This window comes from Ursus maritimus, unplaced genomic scaffold, assembly GCF_017311325.1.
Source record: "Ursus maritimus isolate PB19 unplaced genomic scaffold, ASM1731132v1 scaffold_5, whole genome shotgun sequence".
Classification (NCBI taxonomy): Eukaryota; Metazoa; Chordata; class Mammalia; order Carnivora; family Ursidae; genus Ursus; species Ursus maritimus.
This window is the reverse complement of record NW_024426663.1, coordinates 47,348,477-47,370,844: the sequence shown is the minus strand read 5'-3', so window position 1 is coordinate 47,370,844 and position 22,368 is coordinate 47,348,477. Positions and strand designations below refer to the sequence as shown.

At 39.7% G+C, this 22,368-nt stretch overlaps 1 protein-coding gene across 1 annotated transcript in view; it reads right to left on the bottom strand.

The window, feature by feature from the left end:
* Nucleotides 1-4,283: 4,283 nt before the first annotated feature.
* JAKMIP2 (janus kinase and microtubule interacting protein 2) overlaps nucleotides 4,284-22,368 on the bottom strand; it is a 162,698-nt gene continuing 144,613 nt past the window's right edge. Inside the window, exons 20-21 of the mRNA XM_040622262.1 lie at nucleotides 17,363-17,428; nucleotides 4,284-4,800 (exon numbers count right to left, since the gene is read on the bottom strand). Of these exons, the coding sequence (XP_040478196.1) occupies nucleotides 4,780-4,800; nucleotides 17,363-17,428 (87 nt within the window). The 3' untranslated portion in view covers nucleotides 4,284-4,779. The remainder of the gene's footprint in view (nucleotides 4,801-17,362; nucleotides 17,429-22,368) is intronic.

Genomic DNA, 22,368 nt, shown 5'->3' with positions numbered 1-22,368 from the left:
CAATCAAATCTAAGTGATTGCTGTTCTTGATGGATGCTGGGGATGTGCTTTTGGGAAATTGCATTACCCACACTTGAGTAACTTTGTAGAGTCTTGACTGTAGGCAAAGTTGGACTCAAAAGTTGTTTGTCCACACCACTTCCATCCTACAGAACTTTGATATAACAAGGTTGGAAATAAAAGCATGGGTGCAAAGACCTCAACGCAAAAACACAAATGCAAAAACAGGGAACTTCACCCAATCAATCACTGCCATCTCTGAGCACGATACACTAGGTTGAATAGAGCAAATTATAATCTATTTTTGCTACATTACTCCTTGGAGTATATCTTTAGTAACTTGATTAAACATTGGACTTGGACTTTCAACAGTAGGTTTATTTAGGAAGAATTGAACTACAAATTAAAGGCAGCAAAGGAATGTGAATCTTCCTTGCCCAGTACTGAAATGGAATTAGAAGATCAACTCCAACCTTCTATTATGTATGAATCCTCTCACCAATACACCTGAAATTTAGTCTCAAGGTAATATATTATATAGAAGTGACAGGGCAGTTGCACGGAATGGAAGCTTTTGTCTTTTAAGACCTTGTGACCTACTTTTTTCCCTTTAGAAAGTAGAAGTCCACTTAAGGAGAGGCTTGGGCCCATCCTGTAAGTATTAACTCATGACATAAAGTCATCTAAGATTTGCTTTGATTACTGATCTCTCAAGAAGTTATACTGAACTTTTACAATATGGTAAATGTATATGTGTATATATACATATATATACACACATACATATCCTGTGTATATGTATATATATATATATACATACATATATAGTGCCACTCTTTGACAGATCAAAAAAATGCAATTAAGTATTCAAAAAATAAAATGTCTATGCTGTCCATCTACTTTGATATAACACACATAATCCAATTATTTAAACATCAACACAAAACTGATAAATATCATTTTTACAGTTCTCATGAAAACCTAGGCAGTTTTTCAAACACTTCATTTTAAAACAATGAATTTATGAATTACATTGAAGACATTAAACACGTGAATTACACAATGGGTTTATAGAAAAAGTTGACAATAAATAGGCAAAAAAGAAAAAGTTTATCAAAGATTTATTTTAAACAAAAATTTAGTTGAAATAAAATACTGTAGCAAAAATTATTTGGCAAAACTTTATTTCTTCCATACTAGTGGAGAATAAATGTCCCCTTCCTACTGCAGTGATGACCCATGAGCCCTCTACATCATGTCTATCCTAAGGGAGAACCAGGCCACCTAGGTGAACAGTTATTTGTGAATGGAAGAAAAATCAAAGTATATTCTTCCACCCCTAAAACCTCACTACTGGCAATAATTTCATTTCTATGATGTGGGCTAAAAGGGATCTGATGCTTATTTTCAGCACATTGTAGCATTTCCTAAAATAAAATTTGGGTGGCATTAAAGAAAAATGGTTAGATGGTCAATTTAATAACAGAGGCTTTCTAGTATGATAGCCAAGTATAGTTTTTTATTTTGTTTTTCCTTCCTCATGAAAATTTTCCTGTCCTGAATAACTATCCAAATTGGGGCTTTCATTTTATGTCAAACTATTTTTTTATATCATGTTATGTTTATTTTCCAAGAGATGAATACTTCGATAAGAAAAATTAAGTAAATGAACCCTGAAGAATGTTATTCTGACTACAACTAACTCATTGGCCAAATGTGTCAGGATAGTTCAGATGCAGAAATTAAAGAACAGAGTGGGGATTATGCACTCTCTGTAAGAAGTGGGGCCACATTCAGCCTCTCCATTTCTAAAGAGACACATTTTACTATTGCTGTACATCATACGCAAAGAAAGCATTCATTTAAATACGATTCATTTCTGTGGATCCATGAGTGAAACATACCTTTACAATTTTGTTGATGTTTTTATAATTGTTGATATGGAAAACAGATCTACTTATCAAAATATTTAGCCTCATCCGATGGTATGTTAATTTTGAGGATCAGAAGTAAGACTTGGTAAAAATATCCCCTTTTAGCCTAAAATCTAGAGAACTTTGCTCATGTCCTGAAGGTTAAACAGAAAGTAAGAATCCCTCCTTTTTGCATTTGCCCTAAACACATCTAAAGCTGCTTAGATGGTCATCCTACCTGTCTTGCTCTTGTGTGATTTGTATGTGTGTGATACAACCAGAGTTATAGCAGATAAGGTACATGATCAAGCCACACTATTTCTACAAATGTTTCTAATCATTTAAGTCAAAGTCAGTGTTTGGATATAAAATTTAGCATACAAGTTTCTTGGTGGAAAAAGCAAGAGGAAGAGAAGGAAAGTAGGTTTGATATGGCAAATGGAGTATGAATTTGCTCAAATGGACCCTGGAATGACCAATAAAGAGCAGAAGAGAAAAGTCAAAGAGGGAAGAGTAATTTATTCTCTTCTGTGTATTCTGAGATTAGAAAGGGTTGGGCCACAGGCTGTAGTGGTGCCTTCTTTGACGTTGCCTGCACAATTAATGTGCTCTTCATATTGAGTAAAGAAACTACCCAGTTGAATAAAGAATCCAGCAGGATAATTAGTTTGTATATTCCCAGTAGGACCTATTACTGTACATCTCCCCAAAATGAAAGGGATGATCAGACTAATTATGTGATACTATCAGTAGACTCCACACCTTAATTTCTGAGTTGGCTCTCCTACGATTAAAGTATTGTTTCGTATCATGGCATGCATATGCAATAAGGAGAGCTAGGAGATGCTTATCAGTGAAATGACGTTCTTCTGTCTTGTTCAAAAGCACGAGATGATCTATTTACTACAGGTTATTAGAGATCCCGGCTCTGGATCTCTCAACCTTTATTGCTAGCAATATCCCAGGTAGTTTGATGGGAAAGCTTCAGTGCTACAGTGCTTAGATTTAACCACACTGAAGCACTATTTTATTACATGGGGGACCCTTTCTCAATAATACAAGAACGTCGAATAATACAGCAGACATAATTTTACAAAGCACTTTGTGCTACCTTAAGCACCTCTTGTTCCAGAATTGCAAAAAACCCGAAAACAAACAAACAAAAAACCAACCAAAACAAAAAAACCTCATGAAAAAGCATTTAACCTCATTTTGCAGATGAGGAGACTGAGGCACAGAGAGGTTAAGTGATTGGGCCAAAGACACCTGGGTCAGCAGTAAATAGAAGGACAAAACGTGGGACCCCAGCATTCTAGCCTTTCTTGCATATTCTTCAGTTCCTGTTCTGGCTTGGAAAATGCCAGTGCTAAAAACCAAAGAATAAGATACAGAACTCTCGTATGGAAGGATTTGCGTAGCATTTCATAGAAAGAGTTACTGGCTCCCTACACACATTCTTTATGCATGGGAAATCTAGCCCTGTAAATAAAACCTTGACAATTTGAAAAATTGAGGCTGTTTTGTTATCTACAGTAAATGAGGTGTAAAATTTGCTTTTCAGGAACATTTATTGGCTCTCAGAGCTGAATTCAAGACTCACTATTACATAACTTAGGAAAAGTACCAGTCTTCTACTTGTCTCTGGTAGAAAACGACCTTATTGGTAACGTATGTACTTCTATATAAAAAAAGTAGAGCTATCTTGCTGCTGTCAGCTCTCTGGGGATAAAATGTTATCAGTCTAAATAAGAAGAGGTCAGAATGCTCTAGGCATATCTGGATACTTTAAAAAAATCATCATAATTTCGTTGAATATTCACATCTCTGTGGCAAACTCAGCTGTTGGTAGAAGTTTACTTTTCACCTCTATTGTGTTTTTATTCAAATCGTATAACGTATGTATTTGCAGGCAATTTTAAGCAGCCATTGGAAAACCAGTATTTTGGAAACGGATTCAGAGATGCTCTTGGGCCTGTGTTCCCTAGAGATGTCAGCATTCTAATCAGAACCAAGTCAGGGAGCTCGTGAGTTAGAGCACCATCTTCTTAATTTTCAATATGAATGAGATCAGTCTGTTCGTGGAGGAAGACAGATGTGACAGAAGGCCAAGGCAGCATCAAATCTGCTTTTATTTCTTATGTTACATTCGCCTAAGTCCTCCGCCTTGTTGCCAGTTTAGTCACTGTGATCCGCTTCTCGTCTGTCTTCTGTGGAATGCATTCCACGAGCTCCACCTCTTGCAGAAAAACAAACGGGAGACTGCTTTCCTTCCCATTCACATTGCAGAGGGCTCTGTTCCTGAGTTTTAAACAACAATAAAGACAAAAAGCAAATCCCTGTAGTAAGAAACCAGACTTTTCAAATGAAACATTTTATTGTAAATAGGTCCTCATAGGTATTCCTCGTGCTTCATTCCCCACCCACCCTTGTTTTTTCGTTTGTTTTGATTTTTTTAAATGTTTATTTCAGGACTAGTGTTTCCATGGGGTGTGGTGTTACATTAAAATGATCCCCCTGCACAGCAGGGGGAGAATGTTTCTTTGTAACTTTGGTTCCATGCCCAAGACACATCTTTCCTTGATCTGCTGAAACTGTTTCCATTGCTGAACTTTTTCTTTACACAATATAGGTCTATAGTTCTTTTCTTCTGGTTTGACATATACATGTTTCATTAAATGCAGCATATATTGTAGATTTTCAACAGGGTCATGTGGGAACTGTCAAGTACGAAACCTTGAATAATGGCTTTAAAATACACAGTTGTAGTCCTGGCTACAGGGTAGTTCTTAGCTTTTGATCTCCCTCTCACTGCTGTAAACATTTCTGCCATCTTTGAAGGTCTAGAAGCATTTGCCTTTCTGGGGTCTTATCCATGTTTTCGGTTACTCTGTAAAATAGAGGGAAAATTCTTAAATCATCATTTCTGTCATTAGCTGAAAAAGGAAAAAATTCTTTTTTTAAAGAAAAAAAATTCTTTACCACCTCTTTGAGCTCTATGGTTTAATGCAAGTTATATAAATGAAGTCTCTAAGGTAAATCACTTTAATTTTAAATGAGAAAAGAGAACGATCTGTTTCAAGGGTTATATATGCATTAAAAGCGGTGAACAGGTCTTATTTCATAGTAAGTGGCCTGACGTATTAGCAATTATCACTGTGGTCTTTTCTTCTGGGGCCTTCCAAGACAACACCTTAGAAACTCAAATGAATTATCAATACCCCCAAATATAAATATAGGATTATTTTTAAAATAGGTCTGTCTATGCCCTTCAGTGACTTACTTTTATGTCATATTTCCTCCTCAACAATTGTATCCAGTGGCAGGTGGTCTCCACCCTGAGGTCCTGACCTGGAGATTCCCTGGGAATTATGCCATACAGGTTTCTTAATTGGATCCAGAGATGTTCCTGAAAATGTCCCTGGACTATACCAGTTAGGACTCCTAGCCCTATTCCTCTTTAAGTCTCTGTGTCTGAGTTTTCACTTGGTTAGAAGGTAAGGTCATAATACTCTCTTCCCCCAAAAAGCCAGAGATGGCACAAAGGATGTGCTATCATGTGCGGCTCAAAGACATGGCCTTTAGAGCCTGAATAACGTGGATGGAGAAAAATGGGATTTCCATTTTCTCACTGTATGTCCAAGGACAAGTTATTTCAATTCTTTAAATCTTCATTTCTCCATCTGTAAAACAAAAATACTAATACTGTAGCAGATTTTACTGATGCCCCAGAAATAGTGATCAAGATCCAAAGTGGTGGGAGACAATAAAATGAGTACCCCAAGAAAGTTTCCAGTCTACCAACCAGAGGCAAATGAAAGATTCAAAAGAGTTCCTGCCATAAGCGCCAGTCAGAAATATTTGGAATTCATATTTGCAGAGCCACTTTGCTCCTAAAGACTAGATTAGACATGAAGGAAAGAGTGATAGGGTCACAGAGGAGGACCAGTGGGAAGGAAGTGCAGTGGGTGAGATGTAGGAGGGAGAGACTGTTGGTACTTGCACAAATCAGACTCACATTCTGGTGCTCAAACACAAAGCAATGCTCACCTATTGCACATCTTCCTTCGTCTATCCAGGCAGAGGACTGGAGAGGGATGGCAGGGCAGAGACAGGGGCAGGAGTTTCCTTCCCAGCAAGATGCTGTGGCTGGGAGCACCGATGCTGAGATCCAGAGTGGCAGGGGAAGAGCTTGGGTCTCAGCCAGTCAGGGAATACTGCTGTGGACACACCCTGCACAGCTTCTGAAGAACTCACGCATATGTTCCCCCAAATGGCCAGTCTTTCATCACCTCTCATAGAAAGGATATCAAGAACTAGTAACAGCCAGAGAAATAGCATCAACCACCAGGGAGAGGGTCACAACCACTGTCAATGCAGTTGAGAGGCATGTACCCTTTCCCCCCTACCTCTTCCCTGCCCTCCAGGAGAACTGAGCTTTGAAGAGCGAAGAGGGAGAGATCTCTTAGAGCCAGATCATGAACCTGTCCTACACCTGGGATAGGGAAGAAATGAGATTAGATAGAATCTGAGGTTGAATTTGAAACTGAGCTAGACTTTCAAGAACTGAAAAACTGAAGAACCAGCTTAAGATTTATTAAAGAATAAGAGAGGAAGATTAAAACCTGAGTGAAAACCATGTTTTGAGAAAAATAGATTGTGTTCATATTTACATCCCACTGAGATGAGAGCCCCAAACAACTAGTTACAACTGTAATACTTTCATATCCCCGGTAGAGAAGAGAATTGATCTTAATGTATATAAAAGATACTTTTAAGGTGTGTGTGTATAATATGCAATATACATACACATATAAAATATATACAGTGTATGTGTGTTTGTATGGATAAAATAAATTTGTAAACACAGAAAGTCTTTTGCTTGCAAACTTTCAATTTATACATTCTCAGAGATAAATCTAAAATTCTGTTTCAAAGCACATATGCATCATTTCTGCCTGTCATAATTGAGGTAAAGCCCATCATTTGAATAAAACCACGTTGATTTAAAAAAAACAAATGGCCATATAGGCCATCTCCCAGAATATTAAATTTGTGTACAGTGAGTATCTGTAATGGAACTTGGAACAGAGCCACATTTATTCAAACGGGCATTCTGAATAACTAAAGCGCCATCCAATGGACCACCATCGATGACCAAGTTTCAGTGAACCAAAGGTCAGTACACTATAACGAAAACCATATAGAATATAAATTCATCTTTGATTGACAAGGCCCTTGGGATATGACAGAATCTCAGGGATTCCTATGAATGGGTTGCTTAAAGTCACTGAGCTTTAGTTTCCTCCTCTGTCAAACAACGACTGCAGCTACCATGTCTGAGAATTTACTACATGCCACCAGACTGTAAGTGAATGAGTACAGTGATGTCACTTCTGACTTGTGACTCTAGTATCCAAGTACCCGCCACACTGCCTGGTTCATAGATGACACTTAGCAAATATGAGTTGGGTTCAATGGACAGGCTACTTATGTTCACTATTCTTTAGGGTTTTCTAACTGCTAGAAGTTAAGTTTGATCCTTTATGGGCCACATATTTAGAGGCATATTGATTCACAAACTGTAGCTACCTTCTGATCTCTAGTTATCATAAATAACCCCAAATTCTGGATAGCAGTCACTCCCTCTTCCTGCTTTTGAGGTCTCTGTAAAGGGCACCATCACCCAACTAACTCTACCATCCAGACCCCTAAGGGACTTCCTGACACCTTTCATTTCATCAATCCTTATACACAATTTATCATATAGTAAAACAGTCAATAAAGGGTAGCTCTTATTATTACCTCCATCTTACAGATGAGGAAACCGACCCTGTTAGGTAGTTGGCCTATGAAAATAATAGTGAATGAAACATAACTGAAGTCAGAGGCTCAGAGGAGGCTTCCCTGAGTACCTGATTTTACCCTGAAAAGGGTAGGACAAATGGATATTAACTAGTTGACAGCTGTGTGGGAAATGTGGTCAAAATAGATAGAAGCACATCTCATAATGCATGATCCAAGACAGAATGCTTAGTATGTCCTAGGAACTTGGCTTTTAATGAGCCTTTCTACATGCCAGGTACTGTACTGGTTGCTTTACTTATATAATGTCACTTAATCCTTAGAAAAAACAGTAGATGCTATTACTTGCCAATTTTTTATATTAAGAAATTAATATTTAGAGAGGTATAACAGTATCTATTTTGTAGACTCTGTTAAATAAAATGGATATGAAATGCACTCATTGACTCACAAAACAGATGTCTTCTTTCTCTTCTGTACCATAATATCATCACTATCATTAAGAAGTATTTATGGATTGTCAGCTACAAGCTAGGCTCTACCTGGGTATTAGGGTTACAGGATAAAGAAAACATGTATGGTCCTGGCCCTTGTATACCTATATACAATGAGGAATACAGGCATCAATTAACAAAAACAACAACAATCAAAACAATCCGAATGCATGTAAAATTTGGCTGGGAGCGAAATCAAGGAAGACTTCTCTGCGGGAGTCACAAGTGAGCTGGGATCTGAAGGATGACTGAGTAGGTGTTTGCTAGATAAAGTAGGGCTGAACGTACTGTGTACACAAGGACTGCGTGGACGAAACCTTGCAGTAGGCAGAAGGGACGAAGGCTCATGAAAGGAGCTTCTAGAGCAAGAGAGAGCTCGAGAGACTGTCTGCAGTTAGACCACACCAGGCTCTGTTTGGCCACATTAAGGGAGTGGGATTTCACTCTAATGATGATGCTTTCCCAGGCAGGGGGCATGGTTAGATTTGTGTTTTCTAAAACTCACTTAGCTGCTGTGTGGAGAGTGAGTTATAAGAGTGTCTAGAAGAGAAGCACTGAGCCAGGTGAGTAGGACATCACCACCAAGGAGTTGGGGGAGAATGTATTTGTTCATGTATTCTTTCCTTTGTTCATTCATTCTTAAAGTTATTCCCCAATGACACATAAAGAACAAATCAGAGGGTCATCTTGGTATTACAGTCCCATGCTATCCAGGGCTTGATCTAACATGTCACGAATCTGTTTTCTCAGTCATTTACCCAACCATTTATTCATTTATCTGTCTACCCTTCAGTCCATCTGTCAACTTAAAATGTATCCAGCACCTAGTATCTATAAGGCACTCTTGTAGACCTTGAAGATACAAAGATAAATAAAGCATAAGCCCTCCTCTATGCTTTCTTAATAGTCTAATGTATAAGACAGAGAGGGAAACAATTTCAATATTAATAGATGAAGACTAATAGATATATCTACATAAAGAAAGACTGATTAGGAGCACCTGGGTGGCTCAGTCAGTTAAGCATCTGCCTTCACCTCAGGTCATGATCTCAGGGTCCTGGGATTGAGCCCTGCATCAGGCTCCTTCCTTGCTCAGTGGGGAGTCTGCCTCTCCCTCTCCCTCTGCCCCTCCCCCTGCTTGTATTCTCTCTCTTGCTGTCTGCCAAATAAATTTTAAAAATCTTAAAAAAAAAAGACTGATTAGTTGGCATACAGTGATTCATCTTTTCTATTTCTCTTACCAATATAAAAGAAAAAGGAACAAAATTCTTCATTTTAAACAATAAATACAGTAGAGTCATATTGCCATTTGTTTTCCACAGGCAACCCACAGGCCTCGGGCAGGAGGGACTGAAAAAATATAAATGTAATAAGAAATAAATATTTGCATATTTTAATGGAGAACTAATCAACTGTGGCTGGGTTTTTTTTTTTTTTTAAGGTTTTATTTATTTATTTGAGAGAGAGAGAGAGAGCGAAAGAGAACACAAGTGGGGGATGGGGAGAGGGCGAAGCAGGCTCCCTGCTGAGCAGGGAGCCCGATTCGATTCAGGGCTCAATCCCAGGACCCAGAGATCATGACTGGAGCAGAAGGCAGATGCTTAATTGACTGAGCCACCCAGGCACCCCTGTGGCTGTTTTTATAATACAGTATATATTTTTTAAGCTTTTTTAAAAATCAGAACAATAATACAGTATTATGTGCCTTTTAACATGTTTTATGTTACTAGACAGGAAGTGAAAATACTGAACTATCAAGTTCAAGGGTTCATGGTTGACACTGGGATCATTAAAAACAAACAACAGTATGTAGATGAAAAATCATGATCACCTGTTCTCTGTCTGGTCTTCCAAACTTCATAATGAACAGAGTTGGTTCTGATATGTTCTTCATTAACACGTCCCTCTTCAGAAGAAGAGGATTTTCAATGGGTCATTATAATCTGGATGTAACAATAACCTGGTGATAGCTATTTCTGTACTCCTCTCGTTTTCTTCTTTCCTTTGTCTCCCTGTATAACTGACATGGAAGAATTTGTGGTACACTTTTTATTTAGAATAAATCTACAGAATGCATGGGCAGATGTTATCTCCTGAAACTACGTGGGGTTCCCCTGCTTAAGATAAAAGTCCTAATATTATCTGTGGAGCTGCATTACTTAGCAACCGCTGAGAGCAGTGTAAGGGTGCCGTCTTGGGAGCCTTCAGTAGCTTCTAGATCACTGACAAAAATGACTTAGGTAATTGCTAAAAGAAAAAAAAGCACGAGTGGCTCCAATTTAAGGAGGGTATTTTTACATATAATTTAAGTTAGTCTTAGAATATAAATCCTTAATCTAGTAGGAAAAATATTTTTATGGTTATGTGCAGTACGCCTTTACTACCTGCCAACAAGCCAAACATTTTTCTCCCTCACTTCTTCCTCTCTCTCCCTCATCTGCTTTGGAGATAAAAGTGGCATTGATCAATTTCCAGTCATGTCTTGTTTAAATCTAGATTACTCCCTGAAAAGAGGAGACAAAAAGGCAATTACTTGTTCTGGTTTAGGTGGTAAACCACTTGGTAATGCTAGAGGTTATAATTCCTCTGTTTTCAAGACTTCTTTATTGGTGTTGGGAGAGCACATGTGAATGGGGGAAGGGGCAGAAGGAGAGAGAGAGAGGCAGAGAAGCAGACTCTCCACTGAGTATAGAGCCTGATGTGGGTCTGGATCCCAGACCGTGAGATCATGACCTGAGTCAAAACCACGAGTCAGAGGCTTAACTGACTGAGCCACCCAGGTGCTCCTACAAGTTACAATCTCAAACTTATACACGGACAAATTCAGTAAATGTGATAGCTAACTTTTAAAAATAATAATAGCTAAGAGTTGCTGATTATGAACTATGTTCCAAACAATGTGGTTAAGTCCTTTATATGTATAACTTCATTTAGTTCTCTCACTATAATACCATGTTGTAGGTAATATAGCCATTTTACAGAATAGGAAACCTCATCTCAGGTGGATTAAAGTTACCATGATATAGCTTGTAAAAGGCAGGATCCAAACTTAACAGTTTATCTAACTTCAAAGCTGTAACTCTAAACTACTCAGCCATTTTCCTATACATATTTTAAACTCCCTAGATTCATTGTCACATTAATTTGCTATGTTATTATTAATTATAATCATGACTTTTCATTCAACAGACAATTACTAAGTGTCGATTATGTGCTACTCTGGAAGAAAGCAAATTAAATCCTGTACAACCCTCAAACACTCACAAAAAGTGGAAAAAGGCATAGAGATGAGCACATTGTAATTTCAAAGCTTAACAGCCAGGCAGTACTACCCACATTGCAGAAGACACCCCTGACTGCTGATATATATGAACACAAATGGGGCTCACAATGTGAGAGAAATGCCCTCTTTCCTTTGTGAGGCAGCGTGGTGGTTTGTAAGTGGCTAAAAGCCTCTAGAGCGAGGCTGTGTGCATACAAACGCCAGTCCTGCCAATTGTAGCTCTATAGCCTTGGGAAAGTCCTATGTTGGTGTGTCTCCAGCTGTGAAGAAAGGAATAAAAGCAGGACGGACTTTACAGGGGGTGTTGTGAGGGTTATTGTATGTATTGCTTAGAATAGCCCCTGGCACGTACGTGTTAGCTGTTATTGATGTGAATGCTCAAACCTACTCATTTTCTAACTAGTATTTATGAGTCTTGATTCTTCCCTCAACTACCACATAGTACTTGGGTCTCACTAAACTTTGTTCTGTTTATTTCTTTATTATTTTTGGTTGGGGAGGGCTATTCATTTTCTGATGCTCTAGCCATTCTTACCTTTTCCTAGAAAATCTTACCCATTTCCCCTTATATATTCTCATTCAAAAAAAATTTTTTTTAAGAGAGAGAGCAAGCAAGCAGGAAAGGGGTGGGGCAGAGGGGAGGGAGAAAGGAGAAAGAATCTTAAGCAGGCTGCATGTGGGGCTCGGTCTCATGACCCTGAGATCATGACCTGAGCCAAATCAAGAGACAGATGCTTAACCAACTGAGCCACCCAGACGCCCCTATTCTCATTCAATTTAAGAGACTCAGTCCTTCTCCTTAGGTTCTGCAAGGCTACCATCCTGATCGTCAGACAAAGGATGGCCACAGTCAGAACAGAAACTCTTTTGGAAGATAGAATAAAGCCAGAGGGTTTGTTATAGGAGGACATAAACTTCTTGGGCATATTTGCTTAATTCCTTCCTGTATCAGGTCATGCTAAAACACTTTTGCTTGTCTGTTCCACATCTAGGTAACAGAGTTGATACCCACGGAGACAGAAAATGTCTCTTCTCTATTATTCAACTTGCTATAGAAAATATTGAAGAACATGAGGTCCAGGAAAGATCCCTGTGTCATACAATAGGACAACCAAAGTTGACACAGACCATGATACATGGATTTAGAAGAGTGCCTGGCCCTTCCTCATTTTTAAATAATGATAGTATGAGTTGTGGTTTCTGTACCTGGGTAGACATCAGAATCAACTGGTATGCTTGTTGAAGACATACATTATTCCTTGCTCTCCACCTCTCCCACCCTCCTCCTTCTCACCTCCACCTCCAATAACCTGATCCATTAAGTCGGAGGTAAGGATTTGGAACCTGTATTTTTCATAGCACTGGGAATCAGTGTCTAAGATTATTTATACATGTATTCATGGGGCATGGACTTGATAATTTAGTACTAATAAAACTCTTATTTTTCTAAATTGACATTGAAAATAATCTTATCTGAAAAGAAGATCCAATTTCATTTAAGAGCCTGCTTTCCTGAGTTCTGATGAAGTCAGACTGGGAGAAAGGGTTAAAAGTTATTTTTAGCTTGTTAGACTTAAAGAATCGGAATTTTCAAGCTGGAAGAGATACTAAACATACACTCAGATCTTCATTTTGCAAATAGGGAAGCAACTCCTTCCGCATAATGAAAGACTGATGAGAACACTGAGCTCCACAGACATCATGACCTCCCAAAGCAATACAATTAACTAGAACAGAATTCTTGATTTCCACAATACCTGATGGTTCCTTTCTTTCTTTCTTTTTTTTTTTTTTAAGATTTTATTTATTTATTCGACGGAGATAGAGACAGCCAGCGAGAGAGGGAACAGAAGCAGGGGGAGTGGGAGAGGAAGAAGCAGGCTCATAGCGGAGGAGCCTGATGTGGGGCTCGATCCCATAACACCGGGATCACGCCCTGAGCCGAAGGCAGACGCTTAACCGCTGTGCCACCCAGGCGCCCCGGTTCCTTTATTTCTTTAATAATCACCCAAGTGGACTGGATCTGCTTCTCACTTTTTTTATTTTAATTTTTTTAATTGAAACACAGTGAACATTAGTTTCAAGTGACTTTTTTCTCATTTTATGGCATTTAAGCTAACCAAACTAAGCGGCTTTTTTTAAAAAACTAACAAACAAACAAACATGGGCATAGTAACTGGATGCAACATCCTTCTCATCACATACCTCTTAGAACCACATTTTGAGAATTAAATGAAATCTTACCTTTAAGAGGCACCTTGACATCAAGGCCATAGAATAAAGGCAAGAGAGAAGAACAAGAATAGAAACAGAAACTGCAGAAGAAAAAGAAGAAGATTATGTAAATCTGGATTTCTTTAGTGTCATTCATGTTGTACAAAACCTCAAGCCTTTCCACTTTGCTCAAGTCTGACCGCTTGTCACATACGCACCAAGTACCTGCTGTTTAAAAAAACCGTATGTTTTACTCATCTATTGGCAAAGTAATGCGATGAATAACCAGTGTTAACTAACATCAGCTCATACATTTTGGAATTCTGAGGGGGTCTAATAGATAATAGATTTAAGCCCATAACTTTATAAATGAAAAAAATAAGCACTGAAAAGTTAGTCAATAGTCTAATTGCCTGTAATTTTATGGCATAATAAAACCTGGAGTTTAGCCCTCCCGAGTCCTACTTCAGTCCATATTATAGTCTGTTTTGTAATGTGTGGCAGGGCCTACCAAAAATACAAAAATATGACAGAGCATACACTTAATCACTTAAGGCTATCACTGCTTGGTTAATCTGACAGGTTTTAGGAGCCAGGCAGAGCAGGAAGAATACTAATAGGTAAGGTAAACATAGGATATATCATCCACAGTGGGACACTTCTGAGGTAGAAATGGGGACACTATTAGTAATTACATCAGGGCAGCAGGCATAACCTGGGTCTGCCTGGATGAGTGAGGATCTATAGTATAAAACATGCTTGTACATCAGAGGACGCTTTGGAAAATGAATGCATGATGCTGTCTGAATCTCCATGCTTCTCAGATAGTTCTCTCCTTGTTGACTCATAGAAGTTACATGGAGTCTGATTTGTCTCTCTTCTCTGAGAACCTTCAAAAAGAAGCAGATACTTGGGTGGACAGACATTACGTAGCAATGCTACATAACCAACTGCCTACTAATTATTAAAGATCACAAGTCAGATCAGCTTTTTTTTCAAATATCAATGTCCTTGGTGATTGACTCTTATAGAGTCCGTCCTTAGCCTTGTTGTCACACCTCAGGAGCATTCTGTTGGACTCAACATCTTTGAATAAGGGTTGTCTACAGTATTCTCACATTGAGCACATTATCTGCATGTGTCCTGTAATGCCACTGTTAATAGGACTCTTGCTTCATTGTAGCAAAATTGTAGTCAAGTTATAAACATGATGCTAGGAGCCATGTACTGGTGACTGTTCTATTAGTCTGGAAAGCAGAGACCCTCTCCTTTTTTTTCACTCCTTGAAGATGGAGAGTGGTAAAATGACACCCGTAGCAGAAGATGGAGGGGATGGGAGGCTTTCACTACTTCCCTGAGGAGGTCAGATACCAGCTCTACGTCTCAGGGCATCAGGAGATGCCCATCACCTCATTGGCAATGAGATTCTTTGTCCAGGCAGTGTGGTGGGCCGAATGTAGCGCCTAGAGTCAGACACCCTGACCCCTGGGCTTGATTTGCTACAGACTGTTATAAGGTCCTGGGCAAGTTGTTTAATCTCTCTGGGCTGTTGTTTTATTATCTGCGTAAAAGGGGATCCCAATACCGCCGTGCCCATCTCACAGAGTAACCCTGCATGGGAGTCAATGAAGCCAATGACCACGGAAGTGCTCAGGATGAGGTAAAGCTGCACACCTGAGGCAGTTCTGCTGTCTGTGGTTATCACGTGACGTATACTGTGTGCATGGAAGCTGGGAACAAAGAAGGAATATTTCAGGTCCCCTCAGTAGTTGTTCAAGTACCCCAAGGAAAAGAAAGAGGAGTATTTCTGACGTTAAGTGATCTTTAGCATTTTTTCTAGGCCTGTGTGTTAGAATTGAGGTCACGGGAATAGGAGGTGTGTCACAAACCTCATCTCTCATTCAAATCTCCAGTCAGAAATCAACCAGATTGTTTTGAAGTGGCTTAATTTACTATTATACGTGGAACATGCTGTTTTGATAGCTAAAGAATCCTTCTTTGTCATTATGTACATTACTCCATCATCATAAATGTTTAGGAAGTTCAGATCTGTGACAAGTTCAGGGAATTCTGACAGGGAACATAATCTTAATTTCCCTCCTCCTAAAATTTCCATGAGGTTTATTAAGAAAATGCCTAGGGGAGTGACATTAATAGATACTTAAAAAAAATCCACACACACCCCTTTGCAGTTTGTTTTTCCTTAGATGAATGGGGACTGAACCAAACTAAGGTTTCTGGTTTTAACTCTGATTTCCTCCTTCAGTCAGTACAGAAAATGACTAGAACCAGGAGCTGGCCATTAAAAAATGTGGAAAATGGAAGATATCAGGCATGTGCTTTGACAGTCAGGGAAGCTGGGAACAATCCCTGCTCCTGGGTCTTCCTGCCAAACACTGGGAAGTCAGACTCAGTCTGTGGCACTTTACCTTTGCCTCATTCAGTCTCATAACACCAAATAGCACATTTTGGAAATGAGAACTGTTCAAATTTAAAATTTTGCAGAGGATTTGAACTTTGTGTTTGAAAATTTAAAAAATTACACTTTTTAATTGAATGCCCTCAGAGTTTTGTCATTTTCACGTAAGTGACTTCATTGCTTCTTCATGGAACCCATGAAAGGAGGTGAGGGCAAGCTTTATTATCCCTATTTTATCTGTAAGGCTTAGACACAAGTCTAAGTCACATACTCAAGGTCAAATAGATCTGGAAAGACCGAGCCTACATAAGAATCCAGGTGCTGATGGTCTGGCTACTGGCCCCTACGGACTCCCTATGATCTCACACTTATGGAGAACTACAGTAGCAACTGGGATAAATAAAATCCTAACCATTGTCTCAGAAACGTAGATGATTTGCTGTTTTCTTCTTGGGTGCCCACGGGAGATCCTGGAAAATAGCCATATTCTTTTGTAACACAGGAATTCAGACTGGCACTCTAGAGAAAGCCTCCTTGCTGTGTTCCTAGCACTGGTGCTCTAGGCATCATGGTGGGGGGGAAGGGGGGGAGAATTCTTTGTTGCGTGAGACTGTTTACCTCACTGCACCTTGTTCGGCACCCCTGTGTGAGCCCTCTCCCTTCTCCCACCATGCACATTTCCAAATGTCCTCTTTAAGAACTACTATGCTTTACCCCTGAAAGCTTGGTTGACTTGGAGGACTCTCTCTGGTCACTTGGGGGAAGTGACATGAGGGCATAATTACCATGTGTCAACCTAAATTTCTGGACTTACTGTCAAGGGGACACTGCAGCTCAAGGAAGAAAGGGTTTCTTGTGAAGAATAACAAGAATGATTTTTTTTCCCAAAAAGGGACGGAAAAGATTTTTAAAAGAAAGACCAAAGTAGAGTCACAAAACTCAAAAGAAACTTTTGGAAAGGAAACAAAGGTAAGAAAGGGGAAACTGAGGAAAGAAAACACATGTAGAAAAGAACAGGAATCAACACAAAAGGCAAACATGTCCCCGAGAGGTTGCTGAAGGCAGAACCTTTGCTGGCATGTGGGTGCCTGCCTGACGGTGAAGGTCAGACTGTCCCTACACCTGCCTGTGCACGATACACAGTAACTGAGAAGAAATGAAACACGGTGAGTGAAACTCACATTATTTTCTGATCTAAAACTTAAAGACAGAAATTCATATTGAATTGAACATGTACCTTTTCTTCTAAGTCCTTTATCTGTCGTTTCTGGATGTCTGTTTTATCCTCTAAGTCACGAATTCTCTGAAGAAAGAAAAAAACCCCAAAGAGCTAGTGAGCATTAAGTTAACAAGACGATTGTTCACCAACCTAAAACACAAAACTTGCTATGAAAACATTATTAGTCCTTGCAGCTGGAAACATCACAAATACGTTTTTCCATATCCAGGAGATTGTTTGGATGTTTAAAAAATCACCCATACTTGTGGTGCAAAAGCACTGCGCTGACTGTACATATATTTTAAAATTTGCTGCTCCTGTCTACTATGCCCCTCCCTCCAGACCCTGCCCCTGTGAGGGAGGGGTACTTCGCACCCCGCTGCCCTTGGGCTTGGCCATGAGACCTGTTTGGCCAGTGGAATGTGAGTAGGAGTGAGAAGCGGGAATGCCACTTCCTCAGAGACAGCAGCACGTCCCAGCACTAGTGAGCAAGAAACCAACTTTGTCGTAGCCATTTGGATTGGGATTTTGGGGTGTTTATTACCACATTCAAGAATGGCTGAAGGTGACACACACAAATGCAAACAATCCCGTTGTTTTTGCTACCCTTTCCTTCCAACCTTATTTCAACTCTGCTTGAGGGTGGAATTTCGCACAAAACAGGATTTGCCAGTTCTTGTAAAACCAAGGAGAGATTACACTTCACCAAAAATTCCAAGGACGGAAGTTATTAAATTAGAGAAAAACTAAACATAGCAAAAATAGCACACGTAATCCTAAAGACAAAAATGTTAGTTCCGGAACTGTCTCTGAACTTACCTGTCAACTATATAACAAAATTCCAGTGATTTAAATAGCACAGATTTGAAACCAACATCACCTAGACAATTATTTGCAAGTCGATCTGGCACTCTAAAGGCCTTTCAGGTTCACGGCACACGCGTACACAGCGTAGGCTTGTTAGTCAATGCCTCTTTTGGGAATAATCAGAAAATGGGGAATTGGAGTTTGAGAAGAAAACAGTGGAGGCTAAATGGGGTGATAATATAGAAAGAGAGGTTTTTATAATGCAATGTGGGGAGAAAAGGGGGAAGCTAGAACAAAAAATCCTTGAACTTGGAAATCCTATCTCCCTTTTCTCTGAAACAGTGGTTCTCAACTGAGGAAGACTCTGCCCCTCAGGGGATATTTGGCAATGTCTGGACATCTTTTAAAGTTAGCTAATATAATCTGAAGTATACAATTCAGTGATTTCAGAATATTCACAAAGTGGTGCAACCACCATGACTGTCTGATTGTCTGGACATTTTTGAATCACATGTGGTTACTAATCACATCCGGGATGGGGCTTGCAACTAGCATCTAATGGGCAGAGCCCAGGATGATACACAGGACAGCCCCCTATCACAGTCATCTGATCAAATGCAGGGAGTGAAGAGGCTGAGGAGTCTGCTTTTAAGGGAAGGGGTTGAAGGGTGTGCAGGAGAGGATGAGGAGGTTTGGTCAGAGAGACTATCAAGGATGACCTTGAAAGTATGGGACAATGAATGCTGGGTAAGAGAATGGGCCTGGAAGCTAATCGTGTGGGTACATGGGAATGATGTGTGTGCTTGTGTATATTTCCAGGTGACAGAGCTACACAATAAAAGAATAAATTTGCTAGACATTCCCACCTTGAGTGTGCACGTAATTCCTTGATATGTCTACTGAATGTGGAGGCAAATATTTTATCAATACAATCATGGATCTATGAGATTACTGCAATGTTTCCTCAGCCATCAAGTGTGTGCTTGTTTTGGGGACTTCCCGCAGAGGACAGGGCTTTGCTGGATGTAATGGCGATTCCAGACATCAGTCAGTTCTTGATCTCAAAGAACCATTCCAATCAGAAGGGGAGACAAAGTTTGAAACACAGGGAAAACAAGATCAAGTAGAAAAGGTACACGATGGCAAAACCATGTTTAACTTTATCACCGATCTCTACTAACGAGAACAGTGCTGAGTACAAAGAAGCTGCCTCCACGTGTTGATTACATGAGTTATTTCTGCCAGTGTGTGCTGCATGTCCTATTTCTTTTTCCTTCCCATCTGCTTGCCATCCAATCCAAGAGGGATCCCTGTCAGGTCCAAACCAGATCCTGTTTCTACCTATTTTATCTGTACTGCTAATAAGTCCACCAAGTCACTGTTGTCGGCATCAGCACCGGTGTGACAGCTTACTGCCAGCCCTTCCTGTTTCTAATTTAGTACATCCACCTACACCAGCTGTGTGTACTCCTGACATGTGAAATCATCAGGGCAGTCCCTGAGTTTAAGGTGAAGAGGAAGAGGAATAAGAATAAGGGAAATGTAGCTAAGCTGCACTCAGAATATAAGCCCAACTCCTTCAAGGCCCAACATGATTAAACCTTGTCTCACCGCTCCAACTTCACCTCACATCCATTTCCTCTTGGCTCTCTGTGCTCCAATTTTATGGCCTTTCTCTCTGTTCCTTGAATATTCCAAATGTCCCCACAATACAGACTTAGACTCTGTTGTCCCTATCTTTGGGGACACTTTGCCAAGATCTTTGTGTGGCTGGTCACTCGGGTTTTAGACATCTTCAGAGAGGCCTGGTCTGACCGGTCAGTCTAAAGTGGTGAATCCTATTCCCAAATTCACACACACACTGTATACTTTTCTTCGCAGCACTCAAGGACACTCTTTACATTGCCTTGGTCATTGTTTTTTGTGTTGTTGCTTTGACCCTCTTCATATGTAGCATAGATGAGAACAGTGACCTTTATATCTTTGTCCACCGTTACATTCCTAGTCTCTGGCACAAGGATGCCCTCAAACAGGGTACGCAGTATAGATTTTTTTTTTCAGTAGTATGCAGTCCATTATTATCAGGGAGAACATCCTAAAAGAAGTAGATCTTAAACTGGGACTGGAAAAAAATGGGAAAATTTGAATAAATGAAGCAGACACTGAAGGGCATTTTAGGGTGATTAATCAGGCAAAAAAGGCTTGGAGGTAGGAGTCACGGCCCAAGTGGTACCAGGAAGAGGTCTGCATAAGTAGAGAGAAAGGTATGTTCTGCAGATTGTCCCAGATCAGGTTTTCAGGGAAGGGGTAGCCAGCTAATGAAGGACCTGGAGAGACCTGCATAGGACCAGACTCAACTGGAAATTGTGATCATGGAGGCTTTTGAGGAAGAATGTACCATCAGAAAAGGTGAAAGAATCTGCAGTGATACGCATGGCGAGCTAAAGAGAGGAGAGCTGGAAGTCTTCCCCACAACCGGGTCCCCAAGGCACACTGCATATGATTTTTATGCCCCTTGTCAAAAGATATCAATTATAGTTATTTTTCTTTGTATTAGTCTCCTGTGACTCCATCAGTAGGTCCTAAGCTTTGTAAAGGTAGGGTCCATGTGAATTTTCTATGTCTGGCATGGTGTTCAAAGTCTAGGAAGTGCATTTAAACAACTGACTGAACAAATGAATAGATGATTGATTCGGGTTACATCAGAGGACATCTGGCAGAAGCTGGGCCTGCTGCAGTATTGAAAGGTCCTGCATATGCCTGAGGTTTCAAGTGTGGACAAAATGCAACAGCTTCAAAAACATTGCAGGAGAAATGCTAGATGGATGTAGTGCTATATTAACTATTGGAGATGAGGACAAAGAAGGCTCCAGGGTTTCCAGCCTGAGTGCTTTCAGATACAGTAATTCTCCTGACCAAGGCAGGCAGATGGGGAAAGAAGAGACAAGTAAGGGTAAGAATGAACATTTAGATTTGTTTCATATGGGAAACATTCAAACAGAAATGTCCAATGAATAGTTAGTGATATGCTCTAGGATTTAACTGGATCATATACTGATATATGACAAATTCTGGCCAAGACCTTCTGGAATAATTCTCTCAAGTCAAAACTACTGATTATAATGGCAGATAAAGAGTAAGAAATAATAACTAAAAAAGGCATTTTCTAGTGAACATTTGTTTGAAAGAGAATTTCAATGGGAATCTCTGAGGCTTAGAAATGTAATATACCTATCCATTCAGATTGATAACTTAAAGCAAACAAAACCATGTCTTTCAGGAGTGAATCACCTTAGCTGGTTAAAGACTCAAAAGAGATGACAAGCTTTTAATCAGAAGTAAATTCAGATAATTATTTGTACATCTTAAAAATAAACACTGCTGTGGTTCCGTGGCACAGCTCCTGATTTGTTGAAATTAATTAAATGCTATTGTAGCATAAGAAATTTATGCAGAGGACACTTTCATTCCCCAACTAATGATACCAGAGAGTCTATTATTAACAGATTTAAAAAACGGTTTCCAGGGTCAAACGCCTAAACTTTATGAAGGACTCTGAAGGGCCACTGAAACAAACATGTGTACATTCACCATCTCCAGGACAAATGGCTTCAGAGTTCCCCTGCTACCTTGGATCATCTGTCCAACTATAAAGATTCACAGAACTCCTGGCTACATTGGAGGTACGCTAAGTGTCACGTTTTCCATCAACTGTTCTTATTGGGGTCATAAAATAACCTGTTCCCTTTCCACTCACCTTGAACTCTGAAGACTACATGATTCTTACTTCTTCTATAGTCCATCTGGATTTTATAACAGTGGCTTGTCTCAGCTTCTGAGTACCAAATACAACAGCCTGGCACTATCAGTTTTGGAATTCTTTTGGAATCTGCTTTTTGACCAGGGCCCTAGTCCTCACCTGTCAAGCTAAGACATGAACTAAGAGTCGGAATTAAGAATTTTGGCTCTAAACTGAGTGTCTCTTAAGCCTTGCTGGTCTAGATGAGGCCCATAAATCATAACTGATAATGCAATGTGCGTATGACAGTGTAGTGCAATGGTTAGATGCACTGGCCTTGAGTCATGCCCACCTGAGTGGTAATGTGCACTGGAGCTTGCTATCTGGGTCATCTTGGGCAAGCTTACGCACTCTTATCATCATATCTCCTCAATTGGGATCATAAGAATACTTACCTTGTGGGCTATTGTAAAGATTA